This window comes from Silene latifolia, chromosome 1 (assembly GCF_048544455.1).
Source record: "Silene latifolia isolate original U9 population chromosome 1, ASM4854445v1, whole genome shotgun sequence".
NCBI lineage: Eukaryota > Viridiplantae > Streptophyta > Magnoliopsida > Caryophyllales > Caryophyllaceae > Silene > Silene latifolia.
The window spans coordinates 3784-23488 of NC_133526.1; the positions used below are offsets into that span (position 1 = coordinate 3784).

The following is a 19705-nucleotide window of genomic DNA, read 5'->3' on the forward strand; positions in this document are numbered from 1 at the left end:
TACAAATGAAGTTCGACGACTGCTTTCGGTTGCAAAATAAGTTTTTAAGATTTCCGTTATATATACACTTCATTGATTTAGGTATTCATATCCTACCCTATCATTCTTAATCAGTATAATTGTCAATTTATTCAAGGTTACTATATTAATTGAATCATTCTTAATCAATTTGGCTTATCTCCAATTTTAATTTTGTACCTCAAAGTCATTTCAATTGTTTGTTTTTATTTGTATTTAAGGGAACTTGCTTTACTTTCATGCTCTACGCTGACTCAAATGTTGTTGTACTCCATCAATTCAAAGCTGAGGTTAATTTGTGTGCTGTGAATTTGTGAGAATGAATGGACAATTTTTTGCTGTTAATGAATTTTGGACTTGTTGGTAGACACAGACCGACCCAGATCCAACGGGTATGGGTTTGGGTCTGCTGATTTTGGACCCTTGTGGAGTTGCGGGTTTATGTCGGGTTTGGGTCCAAGGTGAATGTTGCTGGTCCGGGTCTTATAGGATCCAACCCAAAGCCAACTCCCGTCAATCACTACTTTTTATAATAAGGTCATTAAGGTTTTTTGTAATATGATTTTTTTGAAGGTGTTCAAGTGTGAGCTTGGGCCGGATACAAGCGGGTTAGTGGTTTGGGGACGGATTAATAGGCTGGTCTTCGTATTTTACTTAAAATGTCTTATTCGTACCTATTTTTTTAGCGGGTAAGATGGACCAGGTTTAATGAAAGAGATGACCAATAAACAACTCTAGATTTTTTTGTTTGGAGTGTTACACTAACAAGGAAGAGTTGGGTGCACATGGGTATGTGGATGGGTTTGGGCAATCGTAATAAAGTAGAGTAGTAGTTAGTTACACAAATTCGGCATATATCCGTCACTCTTAAGTGACGGATACCATTTTACCTCACAAAATAATCACTTTTTTTCTCTCTGCAACATTATTTATGTGGTCCCCTTTCTCCACTAACCCATTTTGTTACCATTTTATCTCACAAAATATCCGTCACAAATGGTAACCCGTCACAAGGGAGACCAATTGAGTTAGTTATTACGGCAGTTAAAAAAAAGACACAAAATCTCAATTGTGACGGCACGTATCCGTCACTTTGGAGTGACGGATACCATTTTCCCTCACAAATGACCCAAATAGAGGTGAGAGGGAAGCACATGGGGGTGCTCCCACCTTATCCCCCTATCCGTTTTGTGAGTGGTATTATCCGTCACTTACCTCGACCCGTCTTCAGCAAGACTAATTGAAAAAAAGAAGAATCCTGATCAAGACAGGGAGACAAATAGGTCTATCAATTCATAAAGCACCCAACCCAACCCAACCCAACCCACCTCTTCTAACTTTGTGTTCCTCTTTCTATTTCACTTTCCATGCTTGTATCTTGGACAATTGGCTTCTATTCTGCCCATCCTTTATTTCCCTCTTTCTTCTCTTATTTTTATAATAATAATATTATATTCGTTTGGTTGTGTTAATTTGATTGAATTGAGGAATCTGGTGAAATGATGAATTAAGCAAGCAGCTGCTACTAGTGTTGTTTATTCCCTAGATTTACAAGTGATCAATCTCTGTTATTGTAATTTAATTAAGAATGGAGATGGAAGTTAGGGGGTCGGGGAAGAGAAGGTTAGAATGGGATTTGAATGAGTGGAGATGGGATGGTGACTTGTTTATAGCTTCATCATCATCATCATCCACCACATGCTCATCACATGAACATCAACATGAAGATGCTTTGGGTTTCAACCTTGGGGGGCCTTCTAATCCTAATATTCCTAATATTCCTACTACTACTACTACTAAGGTTGGTGGTGCAGGTGTTGTTATTTCAGTGTGTCAGGTTCAGAACTGCGTGGCTGATCTCTCCAAAGCAAAAGACTATCACCGACGTCACAAGGTGTGTCAGATCCATTCCAAATCAACTCATGCTCTTGTCAATAATATCCTTCAACGTTTTTGCCAGCAGTGTAGCAGGTTTCATCTTCTTCATGAATTTGATGACGGCAAGCGAAGTTGTCGACGTCGCTTGGCTGGCCACAATAAGCGCCGTAGAAAAACACACCCTCCTCCTCCTCCTTCTCCTCCTGGAACCCCTATCACTAACAACCTTGTCTTAATTAGCTTGCTCAACATACTCTCCAACATCCACTGTATGTTTCTTCCTTTTTCTATTATATACACTACATTTACTTTTCATTACCCCTCCTCCATATGTTTTATGCTCATAATACTCATTCTTCTTGTTTATTCTGTCACACACTCTGTTGTTCAGCTAATAACAGCTCTGCCCACCCGGACCTAGTTGCTCAGCTTTTAACTACCCTTGCTAACCCGTCTGGACTGCACAAGGGCAAACCCATTTCTGGAGTTTTGCTGGATTCCCAAATTACAAGAGAGACACTTGATAAGAGGGGCCTGGAATTGCAGACTGCCTCTCCTCAAAGTCCCCGCAGCTTGTTCCCTATTAACCAAAGTCCTCCCGCTGCTTATTCTAACACCACTCAAGGCCGCAAAAACAACATGAATAATTTTGACCTCAACGACATTTACGTTGATTCCGATGATGGAATGGACGATTTGGAGAGATCGCCAGTTACTCACAACAATGCTAGTGGTTCTACTGCTTACCCTCCATGGGGACCTCATGATTCACACAACTCAAGTCCACCTCAGAATTCTGATTCCGCTTCTGGACACTCACCTTCTAGTTCTAGTGAAGAAGCACAGGTAGCTCCCTTTTCCCTTCTACGTGTATTGCTATTCCCATGTTTATGTAAAACTATAAGCTTTCTTTTTATACGTGTTACCTTTGCAGAGCCGTACTGATCGAATTGTTTTCAAGCTATTTGGTAAAGAACCTAGTGAGTTCCCTATGGCGCTTCGTGGACAGGTATCAAGGACTACAAGTTTTAAAGTTCAATACTTCAATGATTGATGTCGACACAAACACTGACACAGGTGCTGATATCTAGAATTTACAATTCTGCAGATCCTTGACTGGCTGGCCCATACTCCTACTGATGTCGAGAGCTACATCAGGCCTGGCTGTATAATTCTGACTGTCTATCTTCGTTTAGCGGACTCCATGTGGGAGGAGGTAATAACGTCTTTGTCAACCGTATGTTACTCCTATTTGTTGGATAATACTGTGTAGTTACTTAGTTCTTTGACTACTGTATCTAGATGCGCTCGGATCTTTCATCCTGCTTAACTCGACTATTGGACACTGATGACTCCTTTTGGACTACTGGATGGGTATTTGTTCGGGTGCAAAATCAAATTGCATTCGTCCATGATGGTTAGCTGTCTTCACCATTCTCCTTTTCCTGCTTATCAGTAGTTTGTTTGTTGAAGTCTACTCATTTCTTTTAAAATGTCTGTTTTTCCAGGCCAGGTCCTCTTGGATAAGTCATTATCTCTTGAGAGTAGCAAGTGCCGTAGGATATTGAGTGTCGTACCTTTAGCAGTATCTGCCGGTGAACAAGCACAATTTCACGTTACAGGTTGCAGCCTCTCTCGTTCAGGGACAAGGTATGTAGTGCACGTGCTTCATTAGATTTAGGGCTTTGTGCTTACCTTGTGCTGCAAGAGCCTGCAACCTTAACAGAATTAAAGGGTATCATTATTTTTCCTCCATGACTTTTTTTCAGATTACTCTGTGCACTGGAAGGAAAATATCTTGATCAAGAGCCAAGTCAAGACGTTGGTGAGGATGGTGACTGTGAGGACGAAGATGATATTGAGAATGCCAATTTAACATGTCCCATACCCAACGTCGTTGGCAGAGGTTTTATCGAGGTATCACTTGCTCTAATGGAAGTTTTACTATTTTAGGCATTTCAAGATCATTCAGTAAAAATAAGTTTTGGTTAAGCCTAAACTCTGGAATTATCAGTCATGTGTAAACATGGGAAATCAAAGAAAATAAATATTTTCGGACGACCCTTGATCTTATACAGCGGGCAGCGGCAGTCAAGTTTTTGGTTCCATTTCCTGGTTCAGTTCAGGATGTCTCCTTACAAGTTCCTCGAGTCTTATAGGAGGGCTGGCCGTCTCATATAAGTTTAGAGTTACCAGGTCATTTGGTTTTATTTTCTGACCTTTTTAGGTGAAATCGGTTGAATGATTCATTGTTAGCAGACTCCAAATCCTTTGAGGATTAAAGCTCTGATGTTTTGTTGTCTTAGACGATATTGTTTTAAGAACGCTAAGGAGGTGTCGCTCATGTTATTTGAAACCAGCCGGTATATTTGTTTTTATCTCCCATCTCTTTTTCTGCCCCTATTCTATCCTTTTAATATAGGGTTATTTAATAACAATAATCCAACCTAAGGTTCTTCTTCCCCATTTAATCCATCTTATTGATTATCCCATATTAATCTTATCTTTGCTATCATTTATCTTATTTTACACCCACTTTTATGTTTACCGGCTGTGACATGTTATGCTTACTTATTAGCAGGTATTTTTTTTAAAGACTTCATCTTCCTGTTCTTCCTTCATCTTCAACCTTCCTTTTTATCTTCTCCATTTTATTCACCACCATGGCTGCCAAATCACCCAACTATTACCATTACCTATAGCCTTCCGACCTCCATGCTAACAATCACTCTCCTCTAATGGCTCTATACCACATGACCCCACTCACCACCGCCTTATGAATCCTCACCGTCCGACATCGCCGCCACCAGCAGCCACCCCAACACGATTACACTATGCAAATCATCACCCCAATTTCAACCATTGAATTCGCACACCATCACACCATATAAACCATCTTATACACCACCAGTACCAAAGCCCCTCACAACCCTTACGCACCACACCTTCAAGCCATCATCGTTCACCACTAACAAGAGCACCATCTTCAACCAGCGAGCACTTTTTATCAATCAAACACCATCATTCACGCCACCAACAGTAGTGAGAATTTTCGAACCTAGATCCCTAATTCAATTTGGGAGTAAATTTTAATTTAGGTTTTGGGTGATTGTGTGATGGTGGTGTTAAATTGGAGAATGAAAATGAAGAAAAAAGGAGAAATGATACTGATAATGATGAAAGAAGAAGAAATGGAAGATGGCAAAAAAAATTAAGATGATAATGATAATGATGAATGGAGAACAAGATCTGGGAAAATGAAGGAAAAATTGGAGAATGAAAATGAAGAAAGGAAAGTGACGAAAGATAAAGGTGGTGTTAAATAAAGGGGTGACCCGTTTAACAGGTTGCCCTTCCAAAAGATCAAAATATGATAAATGATAGCAAAGATAAGATTAATATGGGATAATCAATAGGATGGATTAAATGGAGAAGGGGAGCCTTAGGTTGGATTATTGTCATTAAATAACCCTTTAATATATTATCCTTGGGGAGAGTTGTTGTAGATGAAATCACTGAACTTCTAGGGCAATCCTATTCGAACTTATCAATATCTTGTGAAAGTTGACGCACTGACGGGCGCTCACTTTTAACTATCCAGGTTGAAGATCATGGCCTCAGCAGTAGTTTCTTCCCTTTCATTGTCGCAGAACAGGATGTATGCTCTGATATACGCAAGCTAGAAAGTGTCTTTGAATTGAAGGAGAATACTGAAGATATGTATGAATTCAACGAAAACTCAGAGGCTAGGCGTCAAGCCATGGACTTCTTAAATGAGATGGGATGGTTACTTCACAGAATCCAATCGAAATCTCGATTGGGACACCTAGATCCCAACACGGCCACATTTGTCTTTAAAAGGTTTAGATGGCTGATGGACTTCTCTATGGATCATGATTGGTGTGCGGTGGTTAAGAAACTATTAGATGTTTGGATGACTGGAAGTGTAGGGTTTGGAGACCACCCTACCTTGAATGCTGCATTGTCCGAGATGAGTCTCCTTCATCGAGCTGTACGTAGAAATTGCAGGTCTATGGTGGAGCTTCTGGTTGGATATGTGGCTACAACTTGTGCAGAAGAGTTGCGATCAACCAATGATGGAGACTATTTGTTTACGCCTGATGCCCAGGGACCTGGTGGGTTGACACCATTACATGTTGCTGCTGGTAGGGATGGGTCTGAGGAAATTTTGGACGCTTTGACTGATGATCCTAGAAAGGTATAGTGTTCTTCCTTTGTTTGCATCTTACATTCGGTTGACTGGATTATCTGACTGTGCTTGTGTGCACAGATTGGGGTTGAAGCATGGAAAAATGCAAGGGATAGCACGGGGGCCACCCCAGAGGATTATGCACGTTTACGAGGCCACTATTCATACATCCATTTGGTCCAGAGGAAATTGAAACGCAGCGCGAGGGCAGGGGGGGAGCAGGTGGTAATAGACATCCCAGGAGAGAGTCAGCAGGTGGATAAAGTGGAGAAGCAATTTGAGATTGGATCAGTGGCAATAACATGCAAACAATGTGATAGGAAGATGGGGTATTACGGAAATGCACGTACGGCAATGGTGTACAGGCCTGCAATGCTGTCAATGGTTGCAGTAGCGGCAGTGTGCGTGTGCGTGGCACTGTTGTTCAAGAGTATGCCTACGGTTGTGTGTCTATTCCAGCCGTTCCGTTGGGAGTCACTGAATTATGGGTCCAGCTAAAGTGGGTAATCCAACATATATATACATATATATATATATTGTATAATAGTACATGTATTTGCAATTCTATATGAGTAATGTAATTGGGTGGTAAAGTATGGTATTTCAATCAAGAATGTACAAGATGTGGCGCCATCACCATGTGAAGAAGACAATGCATTTATTATAAGAACAAGGAAACCATGTGAATGTGAATGTGGGCAATGCCTACTGCATTTGTGATTTGCCTAATCTACTCTATCTACCAAGACAGAAGAACAAGCTTAATGGTAGCATGTGCTAATAAAAATAAACCCACAACTTAAGGAACTTGTTTTCAACTGCCTCACATGCTCTTGTCCTCTTCATAGCATACTAGTACTACTATAACCAACTCAACACTTATAAGTACCAAATTTACACTAGTTATTGTATTAAGAATTTATTTCTCCTAAATTGGATTTTCCTAATTACATTTTTACGACCATCAATATTTTTGTACGCAACCTCGCACTTAGTGACTATGAGAGATTAAGAGCGATAGCAATGACGAAATATGAGTTTTATAAGTACTATACAAGGAACATCTTATTATCTTAACTATTGAGCTAGAAATCATCTAGAGTGTCTATATTTGAGCCACACTATTGCATTCCTAAGAGGCTAAGATCCGAAAAGGAATTCTCTCTGATGCGAAATGCGGAAGCGGAATAACAGAAAAATAAAATAAAAAGGATATTTGTCTTGAATTCATGTGTTGAATTTAAGTCAATGGGATATTTACTCGGTGCTAGACCTATAACACGAGTAATGGTGAGAATACTCAAGACCTATTGAATATTACTCGGGCTAAACCTTGATCGCGTCAAACTCTAACAATTTTTATCGAATGCATCGATTTTTTTTTTCATCTCAATTCTCTCTTCAATATGTATCTTACAAATGATGGCAAAGACCTCTATTTATATTAAAAGAAATAACTACTAACATTGAATCTAGTCTCTACTACTTGTAGTCTAAATGCAAAGGCTTGAAAAAAAGACATTGAACATAGTCCAACATCAAAAACAATAAACCTTAATACATTGAACATAGTCTCAGATGAATGATAGCGATATTTGTATCACTCTCATTAGCTAAAACACCACATTAGTAGGATGAGAAGAGAATTTTAGACGTGTGTCTAATGCACAAATAAGATTATACATCCAAATGTCTGTAAGTTGTCACAACTTCTATAAGAAATCCAGAACTTTATATGTATTTTTTAAGAGATAATTCAAAGTTCATGCTTTTAATGTGTAATTGAATGAGTTTAATACTTTGTAATAAAGCTCGTGTTATTTAACATAGCTCGTGTTATTGAACATAAATCGCTCAGATTTTACACCGTATAACATATACAACTGGTTATACTCCCTCTATTTTTCTATATATGACTTTCTCACATTTCGAGACACACACTTCTCTCTTCAATATCTCTCAAATTATATGCTTAAATAATAATAAATTTGAGAAAATAAAAAGGAGTTACTTTTGACTTAGGCATATGCTTAATCTCAAAAATTGAGTAAGCCAAATAATATGGTACTCGAAAATAATTAAGAAGATAGCAAAAATTCCTTAAATTATAAGTTTGGTAGCGTATTAAAGAGGAAGACGTGTATTGAAAGGGAGAAGCAGGCAAAGAGAAAGATGGGGAAGATGAAAGGTTTCAAGGAGGAATTGAGTTTGGGTATGTAATTTGAACTTTGAAGTGCGTTTGCCTTCCTTATGTTTAATTAGATTGAAAAGTTGTTAATGGTTGGTTTTGCAGATGAAAGGTGCCATGAATCTACTGATATGCTTGCCAAGTATCCTGACCGTCTTCCTGTTAGTCTTATTTTTCGGATCATTTTATTTTTAATTTGTATGTAAATCACTATATATATTAAATAATTGATTGATGTGCAGGTGATCGCTGAAAAATATTCAAAAAGTGAGCTTCCTGCAATTGAGAAGAAAAAGTGGGTATCCTTCCTTGTTCACTTTTCAACTTATTAGATATTTCTGCCTATTATGTAGTAATCATTCATTCATTTTGATAACATAGCAATCAAACAAGGAACAAATTGAATACAATATAATACACCTGAATCAATCAATCAATCAATCAATAAAATGAATGTGTCATGCTTGTTTGTTGAATGTTGATCCAGGTTTTTAGTTCCTAGAGACATGTCTGTTGGGGCATTCAATCACATATTAAGCACCAGGCTTCAGCTCACTCCGGGCAAGGCTCTTTTTATTTTTGTCAACGATACATTGCCTCCAACATGTAAGTCCGACAATATATTATATGTATTTATTAATGTCAAGTTTAAAAGCAAGCCAACATTCTCATTTAATTAATTAATTAATTAATTGATGTTGTTGCAGCTAGTTTGATGGAGTCTGTGTATGAATCATGCAAGGATGAAGATGGATTTCTGTATATATGTTATAGCACTGAAAGCACCTTTGGTGGAGCTGCCTCCACCATCTATTAATTCACTAAATAAATATGGAGTACTTCCTTTTTCACTTGTTGCCCCTCATCTTAAGTTACTCTTGTAATTTCCAACAACATAAGCATACTCTGTAAATTAATGACTTAAATTCCCGTTATACTTGCTGTATCTGTTAAGTCTGTTTCCGATACTGATGCAAATCACTGAATCAAAGTCGATAACATACGACTTTGTTGAAGCTTATGCTAGCATTCACACCATTCATCACAATTACAGCCAGCCCAACCCCATAACACTCCTGCAAATTGGTCGTTTTTTAAAGGTCTGCGGAGCATCTAAGCGAGTAAAAGGGGCTAACTTGGATGCCCGGGCATGGGCTAGACTTACATTCCGAAAAACCTAAAAGCTAATCCCAAAGATTCCTGGAGTAGCTGTGAAAGTTGAAATCAAATAGGTGGTGTTTGCTTTCATGGAGACGCTGATCCAGTGCTCAATTCACCGACCTAAGAGGATGGCATTAAGCTCTAGGTATAACATCAATCGCTAAGGTCACTACTGAAGTAGAAAAGGGTACCACTAATGTTTTGGAAAAACAAGGGGTGCCATGTAGAATTTGAAAAACGAGGATGGTACCACATAAAGAAAAAAAACACCACTTTTTTGTGCTCTAGAGCTTCGGGACAAGTAGTGCAAAAACAAAACAGGTATTCTAATCCCCAAGCTTGCAAAATATGTGGAGAAATGCAGCTTATTGTCCTGCAATTTCAGGACACTAGTCAAATTTTCGGGGTAAAAAAACATAACAAAGCATTCCGATCAGTCATAAACCAAGGTTAACAATCATACTGTCTTACAGCAATTATTATTTTCTCATGTATACACTTGTATCATATCATACTACGTAATAAACTTGAGCTCGCCCTCGGCTAAAACAAGGCAAAATTAAGCTTGTGACCAAAACACAACATGATGCACAATATCCAAAAAGCATCTCATGACATGAAAAATGATATCAATCCAGACTGAATAATAGCGCCTCAAAAGGCATAGGCAAAACTATCATCACTTTGTAAACAGTCTCTGCCCACCTCCACCACTCCATACGCTGCGAGTAGATGCCCCTTTAGATGGGTTCATGGCCTCATCTGAAGTGGCATCGGTATTGGAATTCCTAACATCTAAAGTGGCTGCGGGGGAGTTATCTCCCAGTCGCAGTCTGTGAAACTTTGATGTCTTCTTTTTCTGAGTCTTTGCTCCACCCCCGTCCACTGAGCTTTGACCATTTTTGCTTCCAGCTGATTGCAAAGGAGGTTGCTGGTCTGCCATAGTTGACTTCCCTTTACTTCCCCTGTAACCATCCTTTTCTAAAACCTCCACTTCTTCGGTGGGCTTCAACTGAGACTGCAAACTTCTCACAGTGCTAATGACACTCTCTGCCAGCGACTCTTGAGAATTCATCGCCTTCTTCCCTTTGGTTATTGAACTACTGCTTCCCTTCATATAAAAATTGCCGTCATCCCAAAATGTTTCCCGTGACCCATTACTCTGCACAGTAGCATTATAAGCCTCAAGAAGCTCTTTCTGTTTCTGAATATCAGGCAACAATCTAGCCAAGTCGGGAACAAGGTGTGTCAAGTCAAACTGCTTCACATATTCCAGATATTCCCATGTATCTACTGAACCTTGGCGATATTCTTGAGAAATTCCCTTGAAAGCATTATATTTGCCTTCATCGTAATCTAAAGCAGCCCGCATTCTCTCCACGACGGTCTTATTAGCAGTATGAGCATCCTCTGTTTTCTTTTTTCCACTAGAATGCAATCTATTATGTTGTGCGGCTGAGACAGGCGGAAAATCAGTTGCAGAATCTAATGATCTACTATCCATGAGATTAGGAGCTGAGGTAGAGTGGTTCAATCGACTACTACCCCCTGAATTCCTTAAAGTCCATGAACCGCCCATTGCACTACCGTGCTCATCAGCTGATCGCAGAGAGCTGGCATAGCTAGATGACTCAGACCCATTAATTGCTACTGCCTTTGTTGAACCAGCGGTAGAATTAGGAACAAGAGAAGGCCATGGGGTTGAAGTAGCAGGAGCAGGCCCGGCTGCAGCAGCTTCCTGAGAATACTGGGTTGCTGAGGTAGGGGTGGCAGTGCGTGGGGCAAGCAGCGAGGCAGCAGGGCGTGGGGATGGGGCCGTAGGGCGTGAGGCTGGGGCTGGGACCACAGAGCGTGAGGCTGGGGCTGGGACCGCAGGGCGTGAGGCTGGGGCTGGGACCGCAGGGCGGGGCGCCGGAACAACTGGAGCATGCCAGGGGCTTGAAGAAGCAGTTCTAGGCTGCGCAGAATTAAGAACGGTTGCCTTATTCTGACGCCGTAGCTTGGCTGCCAAAGTGTTCTTCGATTTTGGTTGAGACTGTTGTTGGCTGCTGCTGGGTGCAGTTGATAGTGGAGGAAAGGAAGATTCTACAAGAGGTCCTGCGGGTGAGATCTGAGATACAGCCTGACGGTATCTTAATGAAGATTCAGACTCACTAGTGCCCAATGATTCAAATGATTGCACAAGGCTTGGCTCGGAGGAAGCTGAGGTTGAAGAAGGATCAGGCAACACGACACTTGAGTTAACACTCTCAACAATGTTTTGGAAAGCCATATCTTGCTCACTATCCGGTGAAGATTCACGACGGAAAGATCGCCTCCGTCCACGATGATAACCCGACTCATTGTTGCTCCGGTATCTAAAACTGGTTGGTATCTGTGAGCAGAACAAGGAAGAAGTGATTGAACATAAATTGCAATGACACGGCCCTGAGGTATCAACCTCTTACATGCTTGCATTTCAGCCCCTCAAAATGGAAATCAGTTCTTTATTTATTTGAGGGTTACATCAACTGATAATCCCCACCCGATGGCAGTAACAATTCCCGACAACTATTGGATTCTGGATAAGCCTACACGTAACTTCGAGCATACCTGAAGCACAGCATTCCGTTTCGACCTAGACATGCGGCCTCCATGTTCCAAAGCATTATGTCTCTGCATAAAAGCATACAAAAAAGGTAGTCCCAATCATTAAAAGGTAACAGTACAGCATTGAACAGATAGAGTACTTGGGAATCCGTGGATCAGGATCCAAAATTCCAAAGCATGCAGAAACAAGACACCAAAAAGGAGTCATTTAAAATTCCCTAATTTTCTATAGACATAGCATACGGTAGCATGGGGTGAGGTTTGAAATTGAAAACTGGAAAGACAGATTTAAGTATTTAACACAATTGGCCAGCCCAAATTCTCCAGTATACCTTTAAATCTTCGGCTGTTTGGAAAGCGATAAACTTTTTCCGAAGGCATTCTTCATCCTCACACAGGTGATGAACATGACGAAAATGATTCTGTAACAAAAAAAAGAAAGAGAAAGTAACATAAGATATGCATGGGGTTGACAATGTAGAAGGGTATTCAAGTTAAGTATGGGAGAAGAGTCCTTGCCTCAAGGTCGTCATAATCTTTAAAATATTCGTATCGCTCAGGATGTTGCCTGGGAAGTAATTGGCAAAATGTTAAATGGGTTGAGAAGCAAGTGATAAAAGCAGGGAGAAAGAAAGAAAGGGAAGTAAAAGAAACCTTTGACAAAAATGACAAGTGAAGTGTTCCCTGGACATATGATTATAAAGTTCGTTTTCTCCGTAAAAAGAAGTGCGACAAAATTCACAAATGGGATGACCAGCAAATCCACCTCTTTCGGTTTCAGTTCCATCGACGAGGGAATCCCCAGTGCGTTTATGCTGATTGAGCTGTGACCTGGTATAAAGCTTTTGCTCGCAGATAAACACCTTACGGCCTTCCAAACAAAGGTCACACATAAAGAGCTTGTGTTGGTGAGCCAAGTGACCCTTGAGCTGACCAATGTTCCTAAAGCGAAGGCGCTTGGTAATGTTGGAGTCTTGATCACAAACACTGCAGGAAAGCCTGCAGGTAGCCTTGATCATGTTGTATTGTTCAACATCGTCAAAGTAAGCCTGAGTATCCTCGTGGTACCAGTATGACCCCACCTTCCCTTCCCTCCCTTGTGATACACCAGGCAGCTGCTTCGAGAAGTCCCCTATCATTTTCGTATAATCCCCCATCGCCTACATACATACATACATATATTCACAGCTAAGAATTGTTGAATTAACAAGTGAAAGGAAAGAATGAAATAAAGAAACAATTCAGGAATTGTTAGTTACCTTGGTGACGAAAACGACGTCGCAGAGTGATTTGCAGATGCAGCAGCGGCGATCGTCGCAGATGAAGCGAAGACGGGCGACGCAAGTGGAACAAACATCTCGGTGTCCGCATGCTCCGTAGGCAACCCATTCAAGATTATCCGCACATACAGCACAACTGTCGTCCATTGTTGATACTTTCAATTCTGGGAATTTGGGGGAATTTTTAGGGTTAAGGAGATTTGGAGATGGAGAAAACAATACGGAGTATAAAAGAGGAGAGAGAGGAGCTTTTATTCTTTTATTTTAACTTTAAACAAGATTCTCAATTGTTTGTGATTTCTGAGTTCCCCTATTTGGGCTCCCAATTCCCAATTCCTAATTCCCTACCAGGCTTAGCCTAAACTCCTAATTCAGCCCGTCGGCCCACTTCTATTTATTCAAAATATCGTTAATTCTTGTGACTAAAACCACTTTTTATCTTATTAAACTAACCTCCAATATTTAACCATTTCCTTAATTGATGTTTCCTTCCTTTTTATCTACCACTTTTACTCCATCATATGTAAATTAAATCACCTCGTTTTAAATTTGTCAACATTAAAATTGTCCTTACGAATTATAAACTAGTTTTGTCACCCATAAAAATCACGGGTTTGACTTTTTTTGTTATTTTGTTTTCGTTGTATTTTTCGTAAAAGTGTTTTTTGACTTTTTCCTACACTTTCTTTTTGACTTGGAGATATATTATAGTTAGGGTATTTTGAAATTTTGTGATATTAGTCAAAACTATGTAATGAGGATTGACACCAAAACCCTTGAATCTATATGATGGTTTGATTTGTCTTAATGACAACCCCTAAGTTAGTATTCCATTTTAATATCCGAGAATTGTAACCACTAAATCAAACTTATTTAAAGGAAACAAAAATAATTGGTATATATGTGAAATAATAGAAGAATTAAATATTAACGTCATTGCTCATTCATGGACATGTTTTACTTATTCATGGACATTTTGCCATAACTTTTCCATTCATTGTCCTTTATCAAAAATCAGAAGAAAATAACTCTTTCTTCCTCTAGCTATCAAAGTTGGCCAAATTTTCACCAAATTTCTCAATTAGAAATTGTAATTCTCATACTAACCAAGTAATAATTCAAACTCCATCAATCAAACATCAATTTTGTAATTCAATTAAGTAGGTGTAAATCGAATTAGGATTTAAAAAATAATCAGAGTTTATTAAAAAATTAGTTTAGGGGTGGCAGGGAAGGAGGGGCACAGATCGGACGTCGACAGTGGAGGGTGGTCTGTCGTGCAAGGGGGTCAGATACGGGGTAGGGCCGTACGGATGGTGGTGTTGCCAGGGGTGGAAGAGAGGTGGTGGTTGTTTTATTTGTTAATGTTTATTTTAGCCGGGAATGGGAGGACTGTCGATTTTGTCGAAGTATCTGGCATGAGAGTGCGTGTAAGAGGGGTGGTGCAGAAGGTGGCGCATGTTGGTGTTTTATGGTGGTTGAAAGGTTGAGGGAGGAAATTGAGTTAGGAACAAAACTGTAAAATCTTAGAAATGGGAGGGATAAAGTTGTAAATCGTGTCCATGATTAAGTAAATCATGTACATGAATGAACATGACCCAATATTAATTGTTTATACCTTGACATTTCACATTTAGATCCTTAATAAGTACACTCTGAAAATAAATAAAAATAAATTAGAATCCAATTGAATAGAGTGTAAAACTGTAAAAGACTAAACAAAATTATGCAAATAAAAAGTTATAGGTGAATGGAAGTCTCGCCGCCTTTTGTGGTCTTATTTATAATTTTGAATTAAATGGCTTTTAATTGATATATCTCTTGAGTTCTTCGGTTATAATTGGTCTCAATAAACCCTCCTAATGCTAATGATAAATGAGAGTTATTGAAATTAGACTTTAATGAATTAGAGGAAGTTATAAGATGTAAACATCATTTTAATGAGTCAATTTAACTAATTTTTATTTTTTATCTTTTTAGTTTCCAAAATCATTAACGATTGAGTAATGAAAAATTACTCATGCATATTTTCTTAAAGAGTTTGTGAAAGTTTTTAAATGATCACTTAGTCATTTTGATGGGGCATATTCTGCACCGCTGACCAAGTCAACGTATTGAGCAAGGTCAAAGATATCCACAGCAAGTCAACGACTTAGACAGCCTAGCCGATCGACCCATCGGCCGGTCACTGGTCTCGGCATGACAACCTGCCAGCCGGGACACATACCCGCGTACTCATATCCAAGACCCCTCGGCGGTGAGTCAACAGGGCCCGCCGGCCTGCCATAGGTCCCTCGGCCGAGGGGTAGATCAGTCTTTCCACCTGCTAGCCACTTGGCCACTACGTGACAAAAGGTGAAAGCCTATAAATACTCCTCAACCTTCATTGAGGAGAAGGGCCAACTAATCCACAACTAAACCTAAATACACTATTCATCTGGTAATATCTTCCTTATCTCTCTACAATATACATTCAAATTGAAGTAACAACTTACCCCTTAAGTTTACGACTTGAGCGTCGGAGTGAGTACGCTTGCACAAAGCCAAGCCCTCGCCTCGTTCATTGTGCAGGAGAGGCCGAGAGGAACGATTAAGACCAAAGGAGAATCCAACTCAAGACATCATTCAACAAGCCACGGGTGGTAACTATACTTGCTCTGGAATTACACCCGGAACAATTGGCGCCGTCTGTGGGGAAAGACACTAGAAGCTAGTCAAATTCATTCCCAAAACAACAAAAACCCACCCAAAAAGCTAAGAAGATGTCGAAACAATAAGACGCAGTCGTGACCGACGAAACCCCATTCCACCAGGATGATACCTTCAACAATTCTGGAGTCGTGCAGCCCTCCACCGGCGGAGTAATCCAACCGGAGTTCGGGATGCCAATAATGCCGGACACGCCGCGCCATAACCAGTCACCATCATGGGACATGTGGTTGACATAGCAAAATCGAAAATGGTCCTGGACTTAATTAGTAATACGCTTTGCTCACACTTTGTCACACCGACAAGAGCGGCGGAAACCGTCCGGAGACCAGGGGCCCAAAACGTGACTCCGAGGAATTTGAACGGAGCACTGGGAGAAGCTGACCCAGCCAAGTCGCCGGGGGAGCCCAAAGTGGGCGTGGTAGACCTAAGTCCTTCCCGCACTCATGGGAGGACAGCGTCCCCGCAACACGAACGAGGCTTACCCCAAAGGAACCGGAGGAGTCCGACTCGGCGAGTTGGAGAAGAAGCCCGAGTCGAAGAAGGAGTCCTTCCCGCTACGAGGAGAGGAGCCGGATTAGGAATGCGAGGAGCCGATCGCCGCGTGTCGTTCGACACGTAGTCGAGACCCCTCAACGCCTACGTCCTAGAAGTCCAGGTGTCGACTAAGCTCAAGTTGCCACCCCTATCATACAAAGGAGATAGTGATCCAGCCGACCACGCCGAGGCTTTCGAGTCTTACATGTCGGTATGGGAGCAGCGGATGAGGTCCGGTGCCGAGTTTTCCCAACAACTTTGCATGGGATGGCTCAAAGTTGGTACAAAGGGCTTCCCGACGGCTCGGTATACTATTACGCCGACCTAAGAGACGCCTTTCTAGCCCAGTACTCTTGCAACAAGAGAAGGGCCGTGGAGACATCGGACCTCCTAACTATCAAACAGGAGGGGGGGCGAGTCTCTACGAAGCTATGTGAAGAGGTTCGATGGAAAGGTCCAGATTCGGAAATTAATCCCGAATCGGCGGCCTTCGCGCCGATGAAGGGCCTCCCAAGGGGAGACTTAAAAAATGAGCTCATCAAGTGCGGAGGCCTGAGCTTGGATGCCGCCCGGAGGATGGCCGACCAGGCCATCAAGGTAGAAGACTATCACAAGACATGGGTAGGCCCCAAATGAGGCCGAACACTCGAGAAAAGAAGAACCGCCGGGAGGACAACCCGATGAAAGACGCCGTGACAACAATGGATCACGGTCCGATGAGAGACGCCGTGACAATAATAGGTCACGGTCGGACAAATCTGCGGGGGAGCTCGGGAACGTACTACAAAAAAAAACGTACGATGATCACACCCCCCTAGTCGTATCGGCCGCCGAGGTCTTCGCGTTGAGCAAGAACGAGGGCCAGAAGTGGGAAAGACCCCCTAGGCCGAGGAGTGACGGTGACACGAGCCAGTACTGTGAGTACCACGGCCACACCGGACACTTAACCAACGACTGCCGACATCTGAAGAATGCCATTGAAGAACTGATCCGTAAGGGGAGCCTCGGCAAATATGTTGCGGAGGCCAAAACCAGATGCCGGCGGGTCAAATAGCAAGCCCGTCTTTGAACGGATAGGAGTAATCCACGTTGTCATCGGGGGCAACGGGAACGATGGGTCCGCTCATGGGCACAAACGGCACCTGAATGAACCATATCAGGCCATCAACTTTGTGCCCAACACAGCCACCCCCGCTCCCAACATCCCCGATATGACCATCGGGCGGGAGGACTACGAGGAGTCATCGCTCCTCACAAATGACCCACTTGCAGTCCATCCGGACATAGCCAACCACTTGGTGAAGAGGTGCCTGATTGACACAGGCGCCTACACAAACGTCATGTACAGATAATGCTTTCTCAGCCTCGGTCTGAGGATTGAAGACCTGAGCCCCTGCACCAACCCGTTGTACAGCTTTTATAGAGCCGGTCTGGTACCCCTGGGGTCAGTCAGATTGCCGATGAGGTTCGGCGAGGGAGGCGCAGCCAAGAACGTCATGTCTGAATTCGTAGTCATCGACGGCACGTCTGCCTACAACGTTCTCATAGGACGGGTCACTTTGAGCGAAATCGACGCTGTGATCTCCATCCGGGCCCTGACATTGATATACGTCTCGGACCGGGGGGAAGCACATAAACCCGTCTCGAAGAACGAGAAGGATCCCGGTGTATGGGAGATACACACTAACGGCCCTTCCACGACGGATAGCTCGGAAGCCAGCATCGTTATTTTTAGCCCAAACGGAGACGTATTTGAGCACGCCTTGAAGCTTACCTCCGTGACCTCAAACAACGAATCCAAGTACGAGGCGAATAACCGGAGTCAAGCTAGCCAGAACCGCCAAGGCGGAGCATGTCGTGGTGAAAACAGATTCGCTCTTATTGACCAACCGGATCAAAGGAGAGTACAAGGCTCGGGACTATAGGACGACAAGGTATCTAGAGAAGGTGAGAGCCGCGCTTCAAAATTAAAATCCTTCCGATACAAAGACACTCCCGGGCCCGAGAACGACCGAACCATCGCATGGTTGAAGGAGCGAGAGACGAGAGGAGATGGAGATTGATCCAGGCCGCACCGTAACCGTCGGTGTCAACCTAGAACCAAAATTCAGGGCCAAACTCCTGGACTGCTAAGGAAGAATAAGGACGTCTTCGCCTACTCGGCGGCCGAGATGCGGTGTGAGCCGGAGGTAATTACTCACAAGCTAAACGTACTTCCCACCGCTCGCCCCGTCAAACAAAGGATGAGGAACTCCTCAGTCGAGAAAGATGAGGCCATCAAAGCCGAAGTAGATAAACTACTTACGGCGGGTTTTATTATGCCTTGCACTTACCCTGAGTGGCTAGCCAATGTTGTGATGGTGAGGAAATCATCGGGAGCATGGAGAATGTGTGTAGATTTCACCAATCTTAATAAAGCATGCCCCAAAGATTGTTATCCTTTGCCTCGAATAGATAGCTTAATCGACGCCACGGCAGCTACACCATCTTGAGCCTGCTAGACGCCTTCTCGGGGTACCACCAGGTATTCATGGCTGAGGAAGACATGCCTAAATGCGCATTCATCACCGCTAACGGCACATACATGTACAAAATGATGCCGTTTGGTTTGAAAAACGCCGGCGCAACGTATACAAGACTGGTGGTGGACAAAGTGTTCCAAAATCAAAAAGGGCGAAACATTGAGGCTTACGTCGACGATGCTATTGTGAAAAGCAAGTCCGACAACGAGCACACTGCCGATTTACACGAAACATTTTGTTCACTAAGGAAATACAAGATGAAGCTCAACCCAATGAAATGCAACTTCGGTGTCCGGGCAGGTAAATTCCTCGGTGTACTTGTCAGTGCCAGAGGAATCGATGCAAATCCAGACAAAATCCAAGCAATCCTAGACCTGCCGGAACCAAGGAATCGAAAAGAGGTTATGATGCTTGACCGGAGAATGGCGGCTCTCGCCCGTTTCATCTCTCGGTCAGCCGACAAGAGCACCCCATTCTTCAAAGTATTGAAAGGGAATAAAGACTTGGTGGGGGAGGAACAGAGCACGGCTTTCAAGCAACCGAAAGCTCATCTTCGGACTCTCCCAACTCTGTCCGGGCCGATCTTTGGGGAGACGCTATACCTATATATAGA

The 19705-nt window shown here is 42.2% G+C and overlaps 3 protein-coding genes across 3 annotated transcripts; 2 read left to right on the forward strand and 1 right to left on the reverse strand.

The window, feature by feature from the left end:
- Window positions 1-1334: 1334 nt before the first annotated feature.
- Window positions 1335-6832, forward strand: LOC141590943 (squamosa promoter-binding-like protein 1). The gene is made up of 9 exons (XM_074411453.1): window positions 1335-2165; window positions 2288-2742; window positions 2831-2905; window positions 3005-3112; window positions 3199-3313; window positions 3405-3546; window positions 3666-3813; window positions 5498-6115; window positions 6188-6832. The coding sequence occupies exons 1-9, from the start codon at window positions 1607-1609 to the stop codon at window positions 6602-6604; spliced, it is 2637 nt and encodes an 878-aa protein (XP_074267554.1). The 5' UTR covers window positions 1335-1606; the 3' UTR covers window positions 6605-6832.
- Window positions 6833-7620: 788 nt separating this feature from the next.
- Window positions 7621-9240, forward strand: LOC141590964 (autophagy-related protein 8i). Its single transcript, XM_074411469.1, has 5 exons — window positions 7621-8318; window positions 8400-8455; window positions 8537-8589; window positions 8782-8900; window positions 9002-9240. The coding sequence occupies exons 1-5, from the start codon at window positions 8279-8281 to the stop codon at window positions 9109-9111; spliced, it is 378 nt and encodes a 125-aa protein (XP_074267570.1). The 5' UTR covers window positions 7621-8278; the 3' UTR covers window positions 9112-9240.
- A 632-nt stretch (window positions 9241-9872) lies between these two features.
- Window positions 9873-13613, reverse strand: LOC141590953 (uncharacterized). Its single transcript, XM_074411461.1, has 6 exons — window positions 13304-13613; window positions 12699-13204; window positions 12564-12612; window positions 12377-12466; window positions 12048-12110; window positions 9873-11829 (listed from the first exon to the last, which is right to left on the reverse strand). The coding sequence occupies exons 1-6, from the start codon at window positions 13469-13471 to the stop codon at window positions 10135-10137; spliced, it is 2571 nt and encodes an 856-aa protein (XP_074267562.1). The 5' UTR covers window positions 13472-13613; the 3' UTR covers window positions 9873-10134.
- Between the last annotated feature and the right edge of the window lie 6092 nt (window positions 13614-19705).